The 18,100-nt window shown below is 46.1% G+C and overlaps 1 protein-coding gene across 2 annotated transcripts in view; it reads left to right on the top strand.

Annotated features, from left to right (window-relative positions):
• LOC136376546 (serine/threonine-protein kinase VRK1) overlaps nucleotides 1-18,100 on the top strand; it is a 73,168-nt gene that overhangs the window by 15,870 nt on the left and 39,198 nt on the right. For both annotated transcript variants that reach the window (XM_066342673.1, XM_066342672.1), the window contains exons 2-3: nucleotides 12,011-12,175; nucleotides 17,492-17,547. In XM_066342673.1, the coding sequence (XP_066198770.1) occupies nucleotides 12,016-12,175; nucleotides 17,492-17,547 (216 nt within the window). In that variant the 5' untranslated portion in view covers nucleotides 12,011-12,015. The remainder of the gene's footprint in view (nucleotides 1-12,010; nucleotides 12,176-17,491; nucleotides 17,548-18,100) is intronic.

Genomic DNA, 18,100 nt, shown 5'->3' with positions numbered 1-18,100 from the left:
TTTTCTGCCCTGGCTAATTCCCTGCCAGCTCTGCCAGCCTCCTTGCTGTTTCTAGAACAAGCTGGGCATGTTCCTGCCTCAGGGCCTTTGCACTTGCCACTCCCTCCGTGTAGGATGCTCTTCCTCCAGACAACTGCCTGGCTAGATTCCCTCACTTTAGTCTTAGGTCTTGCTTTAAATGTCACTTTCTTATGAGGCTTTACCAGATCACCTTTTAAATTCTGCACTTCCCCCAACTCCGTGTCCCTACTTTACTATTATTTTTCCTTAGCAGTGGACATGTTTTAATTTTTTAAAATTTATCTTAAATAAAGATACAAGGTCAGTGAGGGCAGGGTTTCTTGTCTGATTGTTCACTGCTCTGTTCGCATTTTCTAGAACAGTCTGGCATAGAGTATGTGCTCAGGAAATATTTGCTGAGCAAATGAATTAATGAAGCAGGCAGTCCACATTGTCATATGTAGAATTCCATGGGAGTCAGTATTATTTTTTAGTTTAAATTAAAAAGGGGTATAGCATGGTGAAAGTTTCTATGTTTCTGTTAAAAAGTTGTAAACCACTCACTCTAGTAGAGCGCTACCAAATTAAACATATATGTAAGTTACAGTGGAATAGGGCTTACTCCTGTCTACTTTCTGGAATGGAATTTCATCCATTACAAACCCTTTCCTACTTCGAGGTGACTTTAGTGAGAAAGGCATTTGACATTTGGGATTTGTATAAATTTATATAGTTCCGTCTATAGATGGAATGGATTTTGAGAATGGAATCATACATGTTAGCAAGAACTATAAAAAAATGTAAAAACTTTGGTGAGAAATTGGTCAAGTGAGAAAATTGTCCTTGACTCAAATGTTTAGAGTGTGAGTTTAATTTTGATTGAAATATTGTGAATTAAAATGCAAGTATAGTACCTTCCAAAAGAAGTTTGAATATGTTTACCCTTTTGCAAAGTCATGTGGCCTTCAGGGCTCACGTGACCAGTTGTCCTCTGCTAGCTCTCCTCCTCCCCCTCCTCCTCCCCCTCCTCCTCCCCTTCCTCCTCTGCCTGCTCACTCCAGACTGGCACCCTTACTCTTCTGTTGCCTGGCATGCTCCCGCCGTAGGCTTTGCGCTCCTTATCCCTCTGCTGAGAAGATCTGCCCTAGATACTCGCCCGGGTGGCTTCCCCACCTCCTTCCAGTCTTGAGTCACGTCTTACCTTCTCCATGAGGCCAACCATGAGCCCCCCCCCCCCCCCGTTAATACTGCAAGCTGCCCTGTGCACTCTGTCTTCTATACCCCTTGTCCTGCTTTACTTTCTTAATGTTTGAACATAGCACCTGCATTTTCCAACATACTAGATCATATATCCATTATGTTTATTTTTATTACGTCTCTTTCTGCTAGAATCTCAGTGTCAACGGCAAGACCTTTGTTTTGTTCCTTGAGTATAGCAGGTGCCTAGAACAGTGGTCGGTACGTGGTGGGTTATGGGCAGGTATTTGCTGCGGGCGTGAATGGATGCACAACCGCGCCTTCTCTCCGTCAGTTCACAGCTAACCTTCGCTTATTGCTGTGAAGCTGGTCATCAGGGATTGGAGCTCCCACCTGGGGAGAGCGGCCTTCCTCATTGCACCGCCCCAGGTGTCTGAGTGCCAGCGCTAGACAGTGGGCCGGACACCGGACACCCCCAGTGCTGTGTGGTGACAGCAGAGGAGGGGGGTTTCAGGGAAGGAGTGGTGAGCACCGATGAGTGCCGTGGAGCAGGCCCACGCGAGGCCCGCCGTGTGACCGGGCTCCGTGCCCGCCCCAGCGCTGTTCGGGCAGATCCTGTGCCAGCAGCACAGTCAGGGTCACGGCGTCGGGCATGGGAAGGGAGAGGAAAGGTAGGGTGACCATGGAGGGGCATTACAACACACTTTTAAAAAAAATGGGTAGCCATGAGTGTATTTAAGGCTGATGAGAAGGCTCTAGTTGAGGGAGAAGTTGAATGTCGGACAGCGGTGAGTTACTAGTTGAAGTCTTGAGGTCGGGACCGAGGCATGCAACACAAAGCAGGGCGGTTACAAAAGGGAAGTATGCTTACCCTTTTGCAAAGTCTACTGAGAAGGGTGACTTAGGAAGGCGCATTCTGGTTTTGAGAAGGATGAACAGGGTTTGGCATAGTCAGTGTAGAGAGTGGGAAGAGATTTTTGTGCTGGGCTTTTAACAGGAGTGACACATCCCCTGCAGTTGTGGGCTGTTAATGAAGTGTAAGTTAGACGTCAGGTACTCACAGGGCAAAAGAAAACTTAACCTTTTGCTGTTTAATTTTGCACATTTTTTGAATTCCTGCCAAGTGCAGTATATTGTAAAACAGTTCTCTTTTCTGGGAGCTTATAAACTTACCAGTAACATTTGTCAAACGCAGTAAGAGGTAGGAACAGTGCTGAAACTGGAGGTCACATCTGACAGAGGAGGAGAGACATTTGGGTGGGGAAGATTTCAGTAAATGTAGATCGTGGCGGGGGCAGGGGCAAGAAACAACTTTTACTGTGAAGAGTGGAGGTAGACCAGGTTGGTGCCACGTTAACGGAGTGGCGAATAGTCCAGTGTGCCTAAGCAGCCTTGAGTCACCAGGCTATTCAGCAGCGTCAGAGAAGCTACGAGCTTAAAGAACGCTTCGTGAAAATATAGGACCCTCTCAGAGGGGCTAATGTGTCTGCCTATTTTAGGGAGAATTTATGTCTAGCGCCTACTGTGACCAGCTTTCTACAGCACTGCCATTTTCCAGTTTGGGTGTGATGAATTCATAGAGCTCATTAAGTGTAAGCGGAATCAGTCAAGCTTTTTCTTTTCTCTCTTCCACAGAAGATTAAAAAGAAGAAATTATTCCAAATTTGAATCCAGGACTTGGAAAATGCCAGTTGTCTAAATACAGTACCGTATTGTGATAAATATAGCTATTGAAATTTAAATACCTTTTCACAAAACTTTATTTTAATATTCATAGCAGAACTTTTTTGGAATGTTATCTGAAAAACAGGACCGTTTTATTATCAGAGCTGACTATTAATTAGGGTATTGTTTCAGATATAAAAGTTGATCTGCCACTGAGATTCTATTTGAATATGTATAGTTCCAAGCTTGCTTTGTGTATTTAATAACTTTAGTACCATAATTACTCTGTTTACAATTAAATTTTGGTGAATATGCGAATAAGGACGATAGCAGCCAGTGATTTCAGAGGAGGGCAGCGCCGATTTGCATTTTGATGTGCTTTCCCTGCATCTGCGTTTCACTTAGTGTCAGTGGGAAAAGGAGTTGGATTTTGTGGTGGATTATATGTGATGCTAAACTTTTTCTTTGAAACATCTCTGTTGGATTGGCTATCATAATAGTGGATTTTCTTTATTCTGAGTGGTCAAAAATTACACAAAGATTTAATTTGGTCAAGGTTTGTGTCCTCTGGTGTATAGTGTAAGGTATTTTCCCTGTCGAGGAAGAAAGAAGGGCGTATTTACCAAGCGTGGAATAGCAAAAGCTTTATTTAGTAGAGCACATCCCGGACGAGGTTCTCTGGTCTGCAAAATGGGCCAGAGAAGTCGCGCTGCCTCCCCTGTTTGGGGGCAATTTATAGCGTCGTCGTTAGGGTGGTCGGGTTGATATGACGTGGCGAAATTTCATTGGCTGACAGTTGTTCTTTTTCAAAGGACTCCTGGAAGTTTCTTTTGGCGTGCATGGGTGTGGGCGGTTTCTGCCAAAGTTCCAGGCCTGGTTCCTCACATGACCTTCTCCCATTGCCAATCAACCTCACATACAGGAATTATCTACATTAATGTAAATCTTAATTAGATATTGGTTCATTATTAGAAGAAACCTATAGTGTACTAATGCAGTTGTTTAAATTGGGATTTTAACTGCTTTAGAGAATTCACTAACTTACTGAAGCAAATGCTATGGTTGTGTTATCACAGTTTTTGAACAGGGACTTCTGGTTTTAAATAATTCTACTTTTCTTCCTTTCAGAGATCACATGAAAAGGAACAAGATTGGGAGACACAAATTTCCCGTTTTCTCAAACTAGGAGCCTTGTGACCCTGAGCCGGAAAATAAGGGGCTGCCAGAGGCAGTGTGGCTCAGAGAGGGGCATGGGAGGATGTGGAAAGGGACACTGGGTCTGAGAACAGCCTCAGCCGGAGCCGCAGCTTGGTACCCTCTGGAGTGAGGGCACGCCCTGAGGGTCCCCCCCCCCCCCAGTGCGCTCGGACAGGAGCCGGCAGCTTGGTGCCCTCTGGAGTGAGGGCACGCCCTGAGGGTCCCCCCCCCCCAGTGCGCTGGGACAGGAGCCGGCAGCTTGGTGCCCTCTGGAGTGAGGGCACGCCCTGAGGGCCCCCCCCCCAGTGCGCTGGGACAGGAGCCGGCAGCTTGGTGCCCTCTGGAGTGAGGGCACGCCCTGAGGGTCCCCCCCCCCCAGTGCGCTCGGACAGGAGCCGGCAGCTTGGTGCCCTCTGGAGTGAGGGCACGCCCTGAGGGCCCCCCCCCCCCAGTGCGCTGGGACAGGAGCCGGCAGCTTGGTGCCCTCTGGAGTGAGGGCACGCCCTGAGGGTCCCCCCCCCCAGTGCGCTGGGACAGGAGCCGGCAGCTTGGTGCCCTCTGGAGTGAGGGCACGCCCTGAGGGTCCCCCCCCCCCAGTGCGCTGGGACAGGAGCCGGCAGCTTGGTGCCCTCTGGAGTGAGGGCACGCCCTGAGGGTTCCCCCCCCCCCCCAGTGCGCTGGGACAGGAGCCGGCAGCTTGGTGCCCTCTGGAGTGCTGGAGTGAGGGCACGCCCTGAGGTGCCGCCCCCCCAGTGCGCTGGGACAGGAGGAGGGAACGGTGCTGGCAGGAAAGGGGCTCCGCAGCTCTGTGCTGTGCTGACCGTGTTCCAGGGTCCTGATCGGGTGGCGGTCGCTCGGTGTAGATGCAGCTTTAATCTTACAGCCTTGTGCAGAGAACCAGCTAGTGCCTCAGCTGCAGATTCACCTTCCTCTGCTGGTGTGATGACCTGAGTTAGAGCCTGTAAACATTTTTTCCTTTAGGCACAATGTTGATTTTGTCACTAGAGGGAGAGGGAGGGACCCTGCAAGACACAGTGGGGAAGGGGCTTCTCTCGTGTGGCAGTAGGCTGGGTTTCCTCCCTCCCTCTTTAAGGTGTGGCTGCCAGCCTGGCTCACTCTCCGTGGTGTGACGTTCTTTAGTGTGCTAGTGGGCTGCTTCCGGCCCCCGCAGGACCCCAGCGAACAGGTCCCCGTGGACCGGCTCCAGCCCGCTGGTGCTCCCGAGAACCCTGCCACTCGCAGCCTGTCCCATGAACAGTCCCTTTCTGTGTGCTCTCCCTGAGGCCTGTCGGTAGGAACTGCTGTCTGCGTTTGCTCAGAGTTCTCTTTACCCCTTTTAGTCATTCACCACCTTTGATAAATGAATAATTTTTATATTAAATTTTTCTGTTTTTAAGTTACGTGTGAATTTTTTATCTCCTGACGGGACCCTGACTGTTTCAACACTTCTGATCTGTGCACATTAATGTTAATATTACATAAATTAAAAAAAACCCAGAATGAAATAACTCATAACTTGATTAATTTTTATGAAGTGTCCACACGGTTTAAATATCACCGAGATTGGGACACAGAGCATTAACCTCCCTCTACCCACTTGAGTCACTTCCTCCCCACGTGCTGTCCCTGCTTGACTTCTGTCGTTGTGGGTTAGTGTGGTCTGTTGTTACACTTCACGTAAGTGGAATCATACAGTATGTTGTCTTGTGTCCGACTTCTTTTTCTAAACATAGTGTTCAGGAGGTTCAGGGGTTCATCCATTTTATTACATATATTTTTCGGTTGATGGACACGTGAGTTTCTGGTGTGTGTGGCTGCTTTGAATAAAGCTGCTATTATCATTGGTGTACATGACTCGGGGACACGTTTCCTTTCTCCTAGCTAGAGGCACAGCAGAGGGACTGTTGGGTAAGTGAGCGACCACTGCCAGTCTGATGTCACGGCGGCTGACACAGTGCAGCGTCTGGGAACTCGACTCGGTCACACCCTCTCCAGCCCTGCTGTGTGTCAGGCTTCCCTGTCCAGGGTTCAGAAACTTTCAGGACAAGGTCATTTTTTTTTTTTATTTGTATTTTTCTGAAGTTGGAAATGGGGAGGCAGTCAGACAGACTCCCGCATGTGCCCCACCAGGATCCCCCTGGCATGCCCACTAGGGGGCGATGCTCTGCTCATCTGGGACGTTGCTCTGTTGCATCCAGAGCCATTCTAGCGCCTGAGGCAGAGGCACAGAGCCATCCTCAGCGCCCGGGCCAACTTTGCTCCAATGGAGCCTTGGCTGCGGGAGGGGAAGAGAGAGACAGAGAGGAAGGAGAGGGGGGTTGGAGAAGCAGATGGGAGCTTCTTATTTAAGTGCTGTTTACACTCTGTATTGTGGTCAAAGAAGCAAAACTTCTGAAGTGTTTATGAAGTGAGCATCATATTGATATCAAAACAGGTAAATATAGTAGAAATACTGCAGACCAGTGTTACTTAGGAATATCAGTTTTGTTCCCAAGTAAAATAATAGCAGATAGAATCCAGCAGCACACTCTGAGAATCATAACTGTTATTAGGTATGACTTTTTGATTTTTTAGGACTGGTTGTCATGTTAATTGCCCTGTATAAGTAAGTGGTCTACCAGCTGCAGTAGCTGCATTTGCTTTGGTCTTTATGTCTCTCAATATTTTGAAAGGTTTGTTATTTGGACAAAGTGTTTATTAATCTACTGCCATCGTCCCCTCTGCACCCAGCAGAAGCCAGCCCGTGGGCACTGTGTGGCTGTGGCCTGAGCCTTAAGAGTGCCAGGGCTGGGAGGCTTCTGCAGCCTCTTCCGTGAAAGCCCCAGGAGGAAGGATGTCTCATTTAGGGACATTTTAAGGAAATGTTTGGTGTTGCAGTGGCCTCTTTCTATTAGAGCAACAGAGTATGTTTCAGTGACTTCTTCACATGCATGTGGCGTGGACTGAAGTGTGAAGGTTTTCCTGTCTTATATCTTATACCGTTATAAGTATAAATAGGTAAAAAATGTACCAGCAAATTATGAAACCAAAGAACAACTAAAAGAAAACACGGAGACACTTGAAAAAGGTAATTTGACTGGGTGAGATCTAAAGATAGTGTAAAAACCAAAAGTTCAATATAAAAAATAGTAACAGACAAATTGGGAAGACTACAGTGGTACCTTGAGATACGAATTTAATTCGTTCAGTAACTGAGCTTGTAAATCAGTTAACTCGTATATCAAACTGCCGATACTGGACCCGTGTGTCAACGCGGCAACTTGCGGTAGCTTTCCAAATCACGACTCGTGGCCCTGGCCGGTTGGCTCAGTGGTAGAGCGTCGGCCTGGCGTGCAGAAGTCCCGGGTTCGATTCCCGGCCAGGGCACACAGGAGAAGTGCCCATCTGCTTCTCTCCCCCTCCCCCTCCTTCCTCTCTGTCTCTCTCTTCTCCTCCTGCAGCGAGGCTCCTTTGGAGCAAAGATGGCCCGGGCGCTGGGGATGGCTCCTTGGCCTCTGCCCGAGGCGCTAGAGTGGCTCTGGTCGCGACAGAGCGACGCCCCGGAGGGGCAGAGCATCGCCCCCTGGTGGGTAGAGCGTCGCCCCCTGGTGGGTGTGCCGGGTGGATCCCGGTCGGGCGCATGCGGGAGTCTGTCTGACTGTCTATCCCCGTTTCCAGCTTCAGAAAAATACAAAAAAAAAAAAAAAAAAAAAATCAAATCACTACTCGTATCTTGGAATCTTCCTTTTTGATGGTTTGTGTGATTGGACAAGCTCATAGAATATGAAACGATTTCTAGTTTTGATCACGTGGTGATTGTTAATTATAGAAATAGTAACTTGTTTTTAGGTAAGAGGAGACACACAGAGTTCTGCATGCATCCCAACCGGGATCTACCTGGCAACTCCATTTAGGGCCAATGCACGAGTATCAAACTATTTTTAGCACCTGAGGCTGACTGCTCGGATCAACAGAGCTATCCTCAGTGCTTGGGGCCAGTACTTGAGCCAATCAAGCCATTGGCTATGGGAGGGAAATAGGGAGAATAGGTGGAGAGATAGGGGAAAGAAGCAGATGGTCGCTTCTCTTGTGTGCCCTGACCAGGAATTGAACCTGGGATGTCCATACTCTGGGTGATTTTCTGTCCACTGAGCCACTGCCAGGGCCAAGAACAGTAATATTTTAATATTTAAAACAATAAACTATTTACCAATACAGAAAACCTTATTAAGCAAATAGACTTACTGTGGTACCTTGAGATACGAATTTAATTTGTTCTGTAACCTTTGCTCAGATCTTGAACAAAAATACGGACCGAGTTGCAGCTCGTATCTTAAAAAACTTGTATGTTGGTCTGTTCGTATCTCAAGGTACCACTGTATAAGGTACTTGAAGAAATAGAACTTTTTTTTTTTTAATTTCTTTTTTTTTTTCTTGTATTTTTTTGAAGCTGGAAATGGGGAGAGACAGTCAGACAGACTCCCGCATGCGCCCGACCGGGATCCACCCGGCACGCCCACCAGGGGCGACGCTCTGCCCACCAGGGGGCGATGCTCTGCCCCTCCGGGGCGTCGCTCTGCCGAGACCAGAGCCACTCTAGCGCCTGGGGCAGAGGCCAAGGAGCCATCCCCAGCGCCCGGGCCATCTTTGCTCCAATGGAGCCTTGGCTGCGGGAGGGGAAGAGAGAGACAGAGAGGAAGGGGGGGGGGTGGAGAAGCAAATGGGCGCTTCTCCTATGTGCCCTGGCCGGGAATCGAACCCGGGTCCCCCGCACGCCAGGCTGACGCTCTACCGCTGAGCCAACCGGCCAGGGCCTCAAGAAATAGAACTTTGCCAGCATCAAGAAATAGAACTTTGCCAGCATCAAGAAATAGAACTTTGCCAGCGTGGGCTCCATCCCAATTACAACTTTCTTATACTTTTCCAGTGTAACTTCTATATTTTGTGGTATCCTTTATAGTTTTATCACTCAAATGTATATCCCTAAACCCTATAGTTTAGATTTGCCTGATTTAGTTTTGTTTTATGTGTGTCATTTTTAAGTAAAGTTCCACCCCTCTCTCTTTCCTTTATTGAAGAGATGGGCTTCCTGTACTGTAGGGTTCCCACAGTCAGGGTCATGCGGATTGCTTTCCTGTGTTACAGTTTAATGTGTTCTTTATTCTTCTTAGAGCCTGAGAATTGATAAGCTTGATCAGATTCAGGGGCTATTTATTTTTTTATTTAAGTTTTGGCAAGTTTGCTCCATGGGTAGCAGTGTGTTCTTTTATCAGAAAGTGGGCAATGCCTGGATGTTGCTTACATTTTGGTGTTAGTAGCCGTCAAGGCTCAGTGTCTGGATTTATTCATTAGGAGGGAGAAATGGTATTCTTTTTTTTTTTTTTCATTTTTCTGAAGCTGGAAACAGGGAGAGAGTCAGACAGACTCCCGCATGCGCCCGACCGGGATCCACCCGGCACGCCCACCAGGGGCGACGCTCTGCCCACCAGGGGGCGATGCTCTGCCCATCCTGGGCGTCGCCATGTTGCTACCAGAGCCACTCTAGCGCCTGAGGCAGAGGCCACAGAGCCATCCCCAGCGCCCGGGCCATCTTTGCTCCAATGGAGCCTTGGCTGCAGGAGGGGAAGAGAGAGACAGAGAGGAAAGTGCGGCGGAGGGGTGGAGAAGCAAATGGGCGCTTCTCCTGTGTGCCCTGGCCGGGAATCGAACCCGGGTCCTCTGCATGCTAGGCCAATGCTCTACCGCTGAGCCAACCGGCCAGGGCTGAGAAATGGTATTCTTAGTCATGTATTAGCTGAAGTTTTTATATATGGAGACATTTCTCTTCACCTTTTATCGGTTACCCCGTGGTATAATTTATATTAGCAAGGAGGGGTATATGCTTGATTCTTGCCCTTTATTTACCAGTTTTCAAAAGTGTGTGGTTTTCTGTTATCCTCTAGAGGTAACTACTTACAATGTCTTATTGTTATAAGCTATTAGATTTACCCATTTTATATATTTTAACCCATTGTGGTTGTTACCTTTGTTGACACAAATTGGCTCATCTTTGGTCAGGGGGAACATCCTTCAAGCTGGTTCCTTAGACATATTTGACATAACTCTAAGTAATTTTTGATAGCTGTCTTGACATCTAGAAACTACAGGTATTTCAAGTCTATCTTGTGCATTTGCAGCTCTAGACCTGTAATCAGTCATTTCTTCAACCTGGTTTGTTTTAACAAGAAATGATATTTCAAGAATACAATTTGTTTACTAGGCATGCTTATCGCTGCTGGGTTGGTCATTGTTTTTAAGCTTTTTTGTAATGGGTTTAGGCAATACAAAGAGAGGGGTGTGTGTGTGTTTTGTAAAAATACCTTCTTAATTAAAAATATTTCCAAATATACAGCATTTTTAACTTCTGTCTTTCATCTGTATTCTTTCTTCCATATTTGAATCCTGATTTTTAACGATGCAAGGGGATGATACAATTAAAATATCACATAATTAACTCATCTGCATTATTTCACATTTGTGCAAACAGTAGCCTTAGTTAACAAAACGAAGTATTAAGTATTATCACAACGTGATTATTGTATAATTACTTCTTTGCATGTGTTCTCTTAGGTTGCCTGGTTGCACTATATCTGCACTGTCAGTCAGAACATAGACCCATTATGTATATTTCAGTCTTTCCTTTATTGCCTTTGCTGAGACTGGGGTTCTGCAACTAAATATCTATTTACTGCTCACTGTCAGCTCTTCCCTTAGTCATTTTGGGTATCTGAGGCTTGTTTTCTAGTAGATTCTCACTCCCTTTTTCCAAGTTGAGCACACTTTGACGTCTTTATACTTGAGATTTAACTGAGTATAATATCTTCTGTTTATGTTCATGATCCTCGAGTCTTAAATACGTTACTTTTTTTTCTGGCATAAAAGTGTTGCTGTCAAAGTGATGACAGTCTCATTTTATACCTTTTTTTGGGGGGGGGCTGGGGTACTTAAAGAATATTAAAATATTTTACTATTAAGTTCAGTAATTTTATTAAGTTATGCCTTAGTGTTGGTCATTCTGGGTCAATTTTTCTTATGTATGTGGTATGACCTTTCATTTTGATCTTCACATTTTTTTTTAAATTTTTATTTATTTATTCATTTTAGAGGAGAGAGAGAGAGAGATAGAGAGAGAGAGAGAGAGAGAGAGAGAGAGAAGTGGGGAGGAGCAGGAAGCTTCAACTCCCATATGTGCCTTGATCGGGCAAGCCCAGGGTTTTGAACCGGCAACCTCAGCATTCCAGGTCAACGCTTTATCCACTGCGCCACCACAGGTCAGGCAACACATTTTTTTTTTAAGTTCAGAAAAATTGTCTCCTTTCCCTCATGTTAGTTGTCTTGTGTTTCGGTCTATACTATACTTTTATCACATCGGTATTGACTTTTATAAACTTACTGCGTTATGATAAAGTGTGCATTCTTTTTTTAAAAAAATTTTCCCACTAATTTGAGAGAGGGAAGCATCAACTCGTTACACTTAGTTGTTCCATTTAGTTGTGCACTATCTAATTGCTTCACATATATGTATCCTGCCTGGGATGACCCCATGACCTTGGTGTGCTGGGATGATGCTTTAGCCACTGAGGGACCTGGCCCGGCCCCAGTGTGCATTCTAATTGGGTGCACCTTTCCCCCTCGCCTTGATAGACCAATATTTTTGTGGCTAAATAGCATTTTCAGTCATAGATGATATTAAGATCTTGGACCTTAAAACTGAGTATTTTCTTGAAAGTAATTGCATAGGTTTTATTTTATTTATTGTTTTCCCCCCTACAAAAATTAAGAGATAATTAAATAGGATTATGCGTTAGAACAGATGTCCTTAGTTTTAGAGTTGGATTTAAACAGCATCCGTATCGCACAGAAGTTCTAGTGAAAAGTGTTTTAAGCACTTCTAGGATTGGAATTCTGAGTGTCGCCTTGTTTTATACTTTAGTGACGATGCCCCGTGTTAAAGCAGCTCAGGCTGGAAGGCAGGGCCCTGCGAAGAGACGGCTGGCAGAACAGTTTGCAGCTGGGGAGATCATCACCGACCTGGCAAAAAAGGATTGGAAACTAGGCCCACCCATTGGCCAGGGCGGCTTTGGTTGCATATATCTTGGTAAGTACATGACTGCTTCCAGTGGATTGTCAAGCAGAAGTGTATATGCTTTTGTATCAAATAGTTTCTCATTTAATGAGCTTTTCCGGGGTGTTCCTAATAATCTACACACCATCAACCTAACCTTATACGATCAGGCGGAAGTGCATCTCTGACACTGGAGTGGGAAAGAAGACGTTTTAGTCACAGTAGAAAAAGAGGATGAAATGCCTATAATATTGTCATTCATGAGCCCAGTGCCTGTAGATTTTTAAGGTATTCCATATGAGCTTAGTATTTTTTGAGACCCAAAGAATTCTATGTAGAATTTTTTCCTCACTTCTACCTAATTAGGATTTACCCCTCTGTTTTGGTTTAATTTGGCAATTTTTAGATCTTAACTGTTGTAGATTTTTTTTTTTATTCCTATATAACCCTAATAGTCATCATCATAGAATTAGGACAATGCTTTCGAAACTGCATATTAGGCCTGATTTAATGTACTATTAGCATAGTAACCTTGACATTTTGGGGGACCTATTGTGGAACCTGAGATTCCGTATGTTAACTACCTGATTACTTCTAAAGCTGTCCCCTTCACCAAGAACATTACAAGTGATATAACGCATTTCATGTTTGCTTTTCATATTTCTAAATTTTCTGTGTTCTTATTCTGCCTCCAATCTCAATTCGTCTACTTATTGAATTTCTGCTTGGAGGTTTATAAAAGTTTGTTTTCAATAGTGGAACCCCTTTTCTCCATGAAGCAGTATCTTTCTCAGAATACTGATACTAGCCCTGGCCAGTTGGCTCAGTGGTAGAGCATCAGCCTGGCGTGCCGGAGTCCTGGGTTCGATTCCCGGCCAGGGCACACAGGAGAAGCGCCCATCTGCTTCTCCACCCCTCCCCCTCTCCTTCCTCTCTGTCTCTCTTCCCCTCCTGCAGCCAAGGCTCCATTGGAGCAGGGTTGGCCTGGGCGCTGAGGATGGCTCCATGGCCTCTGCCTTAGGCCCTGGTTGCAACAGGGCAATGCCCCAGATGGGCAGAGCATCACCCCCTGGTGGGCATGCCGGGTGTATCCTGGTTGGGCGCGTGTGGGAGACTGTCTGACTGCCTCCCTGTTTCCAACTTCAGAAAAATACAAAAAAAAAAAAGAAGAAAAAAGAATACTGATACTGAGTGTAGACATGTGGGAACCCGTTTGAACTGCACATTCTCCAGTCCCGCCCCAGATCTGACGATCAGAAGCTGTAGTGTAGTGGGCCCATGCACGCTCCCGTTTGAGACCCCCAACATAAATAGCGAGCAGCTGCTCTTCCTCAGCCTTCCTCAGGACCAGAGGGCTGCAGCTGGTTAGCTGCTCTCTGGAGGTGTGTTCATGAAGCATAGCTTACAAACCACAGCTTTACTGTTTTCATAAGTACGCTTCTTCTGGGTCATGGGAAATAGGTGTCGGTTCTGTGGTTTTGTTCAGCACCAAACCCATTTCAGTGAACTAGGCTGTCTCTGACTTACGGTGAAAATCCTCACAAACTGAAAGGTTCGTAGCTTTTTATTAGCCAAGTGTATTCTTTTTGACCTTGTAATTTAGAGATGGTTGTCCCTTTGTAGAATGTGGATTGGGGTATCCCATAGGGGGAAGGGGAACTTGTGTTTAAACAAACAGGTCCTTAATTTTGCATTAGTTACTTTGCTTTTGTAACCAATGGCAAATTTGGAACTTGCTTTTTGCATGTGTGCTACCTATTTTATTGATATTTGTATTTATCATCAGAAAGTGTTATCTGAGGGTAAGTGTTTTTAATATTTAATGGTTTGAAAGAGTTCTGTGATAAAACTTCACTTCTGTAAAACTGGGTTGGTCAGTCTGGAGAAGGGGTTTGCTTTAACACTGCCTTCAATTCTCAGCAACTCAAGATCATCAGTTTCTGCTCATGAACTAAACACATTCTTTTGAATTTTCTTTGACTATTTTCTGCAGCATTTGATACTGTTTGTATCACACTCATGACTGTCGCATCCATTGTCTTCATGACGTCATTCCTTCAGCTCCCGTTTTCCCTCCTGCCTCTGGACCTGCCTGGCCGTCCCCATGGCTGCGCTGTGTGTGTTCTCTTGGGCTCACTTTTCATGCTGTCTGCTCTTTCTGAGTGACCTCATCCAGACTCACGGCTTCTCTGGGGGTCTCTTTACCGTCGGTGTGCAAGTCTGAGGCAGATCTTGCCAGTCCTCTTCTCAGAACTTCTGTCGATAGCCTAGGACTTGATCTCCACAGCACAGGCCCGTGGCCAGGGGCCCCCAGGGATGTCTACGCTGTGTCCTCCAGGCATGTCCACAGCTTACACTGTCCTGATCCTCTCGTGGTCAGGCGGGGTTATCTGAGTGAGTGACACCCTCAAGGCAGACACTGACGGCCTCCAGGTGTTCCTTCAGTAGCAGCCCTGGTGCCTCTCCTAGCCTGTCAGTGTCGCTGAGTGACTCCTCGGGTCCGTTCATGCCCGCCCACCGTTGCTGCCCTGCCTTCAGTGTGGGCCGTTTCCATGTCCGCTCTGCACCCTCCCTGCCGCAGGGATCTTCTCCGCTCAGTCTTGTTCTCTTGCGTCCCGTTGTTCAACATCATGGCTTGAGTGACCTAATCTGCTTATCAGATCATATGACCTCCATTTAAACATCTTTAAGGTGTCCCCGGTGCCCTTGGGGTACAGTGCCACAGTTTTGAGCATGGCATACAAGACCCTTCCTGTAGTCTGGCTCCGGTGTAGCTGTATCTTCCCTTGTATCTGCTCACGACCTCGCTTTGTCTCTCGTGCTGCCTCTTGATCTCTGTGATGCTTCTTTTGCTTCAGTTTTCCAAAGCTGAGTTTAGGGCAGGCACTATTTGTTCACGGTTCCCATAGTGCTAATCCTTCCTTCCCACGCTGCACCGGAATGACTTTTCCTCCTTCCAGAACAAACCTGCGCTTCTTTTTTATCTTATTTTTTTTACTTTTCTGAAGTTAGAAGTGCGGAGGCAGTCAGACAGATTCCCACATGCGCTCAACCGGGATCCACCCGGCACGCCCACCAGGGGGCGATGCTCTGCCCATCTGGGGCATTGCTCCGTTGCATCCAGAGCCATTCTAATGCCTGAGGTGGAGGCCATGGAGCCGTCCTCAGCACCTGGGCAACTTTGCTCCAATGGAGCCTTGGCTGCGGGAGGGGAAGAGAGAGAGAGAGCGAAAGGAGAGGGGGAAGAGTGGATAAGCAGATGGGTGCTTCTCCTGTGTGCCCTGACCAGGAATCGAACCCGGGACTTCCACACGCCAGGCCGACGCTCTACCACTGAGCCAACCAGCCAGGGCCTCAACATGTGCTTCATGACAAGGGGCAGCTCTTCTCTCGGTGTTCCTAGTGCCTGGCATATTTTGCAGCACACATTGTTGAAATGAATTCCTGAGCTGCTTTCCCCTCTCCTCCTATGCATTGTACAGTATTATGAGTATACTACCCTTATTTTAATATTTTATACACTACATGCTTATTTAAAAATATCTGACCGTGCTTTATTACTAATTTAGTATCTCAGTGACGTTCCCTGACTCTTCCTTCTGCCCACTAGCCTATTTCTTGGGTGTTTTTCTTTAGACTGAGGTATTCTAGCCGCTTCCCAGCTGGTTGGTGGTTTCTTGGCTCCTTTGCCTGTCCCTTCTCCTCTCTCCACCTCTAATGTGAGAAGGCCTCGGGCGCAGTCCCGGACTGTCTTCTTTTCTGGCCGCCCTCATTTCCTAGGGGATCTCTTCCAGTTTCCTGGGCTTTAAGTGAATCATTCCTTGTATTATTATTTATTAATTGCATTATATTTCCATACCAATAACTGTAAACCTGCTTTTGCCTCACCCTGTGCGTCCACTGCCTATTTTCATCTGAACTTGGCTAATAACCAGCATCTCGAATGTTAGACACCCCAAAGCCCCAGGCCCTCCTGTGGTTTGCTCCATATTCAGAAGTAGCAGCTTCGTCTTTCTAGTTGCTCAGGCCGAAAACCTCAAGCCTTCCTGGCCTCTTTCCCCACCTTGACCTCCACGTCCAGCTCACTAGCAAATCCTGCTGGCTCTTTGAAAGTACGTCCCCACTCAGACCATTTCTCACCACCTTGACTGCTGCCACTGTGGGTCGGGCCGCGCCCATGTCACGCAGAGTGCGGATGGATGTCCCTGCTGCCCTCTGCTCCATCCTCCGTTCCGCAGCCCGAAGAATCTCTAAAAGGCAGTCTGACCTCGCCAGCCCTCTGCAGAACGTTCCAGTGGCTCTCCTTCTCCTCTCAGAGTGACAGCTGTCTGTCACCCTCCAGCTCATTGTGAGTTCCGTTCTGCTCTCTGGTCCAGCCTGTTGCTTCCCACTCACTTACTCTTCTCCAGCTACTTTGGCCTGTTAGAACCTTTCCTGAGACATGTCCGAGGCTCCCGCGTCAGGACACGGAGCTGCTGGGCCTGGAATGATCTTCATGGCCCATTCCCTCTCTGCCTTCAGACCACTGCTCCAGGGACATGTCGGTGAGGTTTCTCTTACTGTCTTGCAACACTGTCTGCCTTCCTTTTCTGCTTAATTTTTCCCTATAGCACTTAACCACCAGAATACATTGTTCAGATTTTAATTGTGTCCTGCCACTGAAATGTTAGTTTCATTAGAATAGGGATTATGTTTTCTTGGTCACTGATAAATCAGTGCCTTTGAAACTCGCATGCAGTAGTGGGTACTTGTAAAAATATTGAATGAGTCCGGGCAGTCTTCTGTTCCTGCCTCCGTGTTCTGGGGCGATGTCCTCTCTGTTTGCATGCCACGCCGTGACGGCCACACTGGGATTACTCAGGCTGGCAGGCAGTCCAGTGCCACATCCTGGGTCTGGACGAGTTTCCCCCCAGAGTGGGGGTGTTTGGAACTCTAGCCTCCTCTTTCCTCACTGCTACTTAGAAGGACTCTCTAGCTTCCTAAGTTTAAGAAATTGCATCAGTTATCGTTCTTTTGGGAATTCACAGCGTACGTTAGCTTACCAAAGATCACACATACATTTGAATTGAAGGTTTGACTTAGAGTTTTTCATACTTAATTGGTGATCATGTTAAAGATACCAGTCACTGTAGATACATTCCAGTTTTAGACATGTTAACACATGAAAAAAAAAGTCTTAAAATTGATGAAATATATTGTAATGATATTCTGAAACATATTTGGGAACTGAAATTTATTCTATCAAGGGGCTATGGATATACAGACTTAAGTGTTAATAAAGGGTTAATAACAGGCTATTTATAATGATGCTACTTCTTGTTCTGATATTACATGTCTTTTTTCAAACAGCTGATAAGAATTCTTCAAAATCGGTGGGCAGCGATGCATCCTTTGTTGTAAAAGTGGTAAGGAAAAATTTTTTTCTTTTAATGTTGCTTTAGTGTGGTACTGTATTTATTTGGTAAAACATCCTTTTTGATAACCAGAATTAATTAAACCATAAGGTATTACATTTTTAATAATGTTTCATAAATATTTAATGAGACAAAAGTAGCTTTATAGTTTTAAATAATTTGAGTTCAAAAAGTCTCTCTTCAGTTGTTTGAATTAGAATGGCACTAGAATTTTGGGGGAAATGAATGAGAGCGTAGAGGTCTGCAGGTGTGGAGTTAAAGGACTCAGAGCAGGCCTTTGATAGTAGTTGTATTTGCAGTAGGTGAGATGCCTCTTATGTGTATTTTTATGGAACTGGACTGCCGTCATGATACTTTGTTGTATTTTATCTTGCACTTGCTTCTGAACTACTTGGTCAGTTAGTTCTGTGTATTTCCAATTTTCTTCCCTTCTCCTTTCATTAGTAAATTAAATTATTGAAGTGTGATCGCTTTGAACTCTGTTAGCTTACTGACGTTGAGATTAGTTTGTAAGGAGCAGGGGTTGTCAGCATTCCGTCTACCG

This window comes from Saccopteryx leptura, chromosome 6, assembly GCF_036850995.1.
Source record: "Saccopteryx leptura isolate mSacLep1 chromosome 6, mSacLep1_pri_phased_curated, whole genome shotgun sequence".
Lineage (NCBI taxonomy): Eukaryota > Metazoa > Chordata > Mammalia > Chiroptera > Emballonuridae > Saccopteryx > Saccopteryx leptura.
This window is presented reverse-complemented; position numbering and strand designations above follow the sequence as displayed.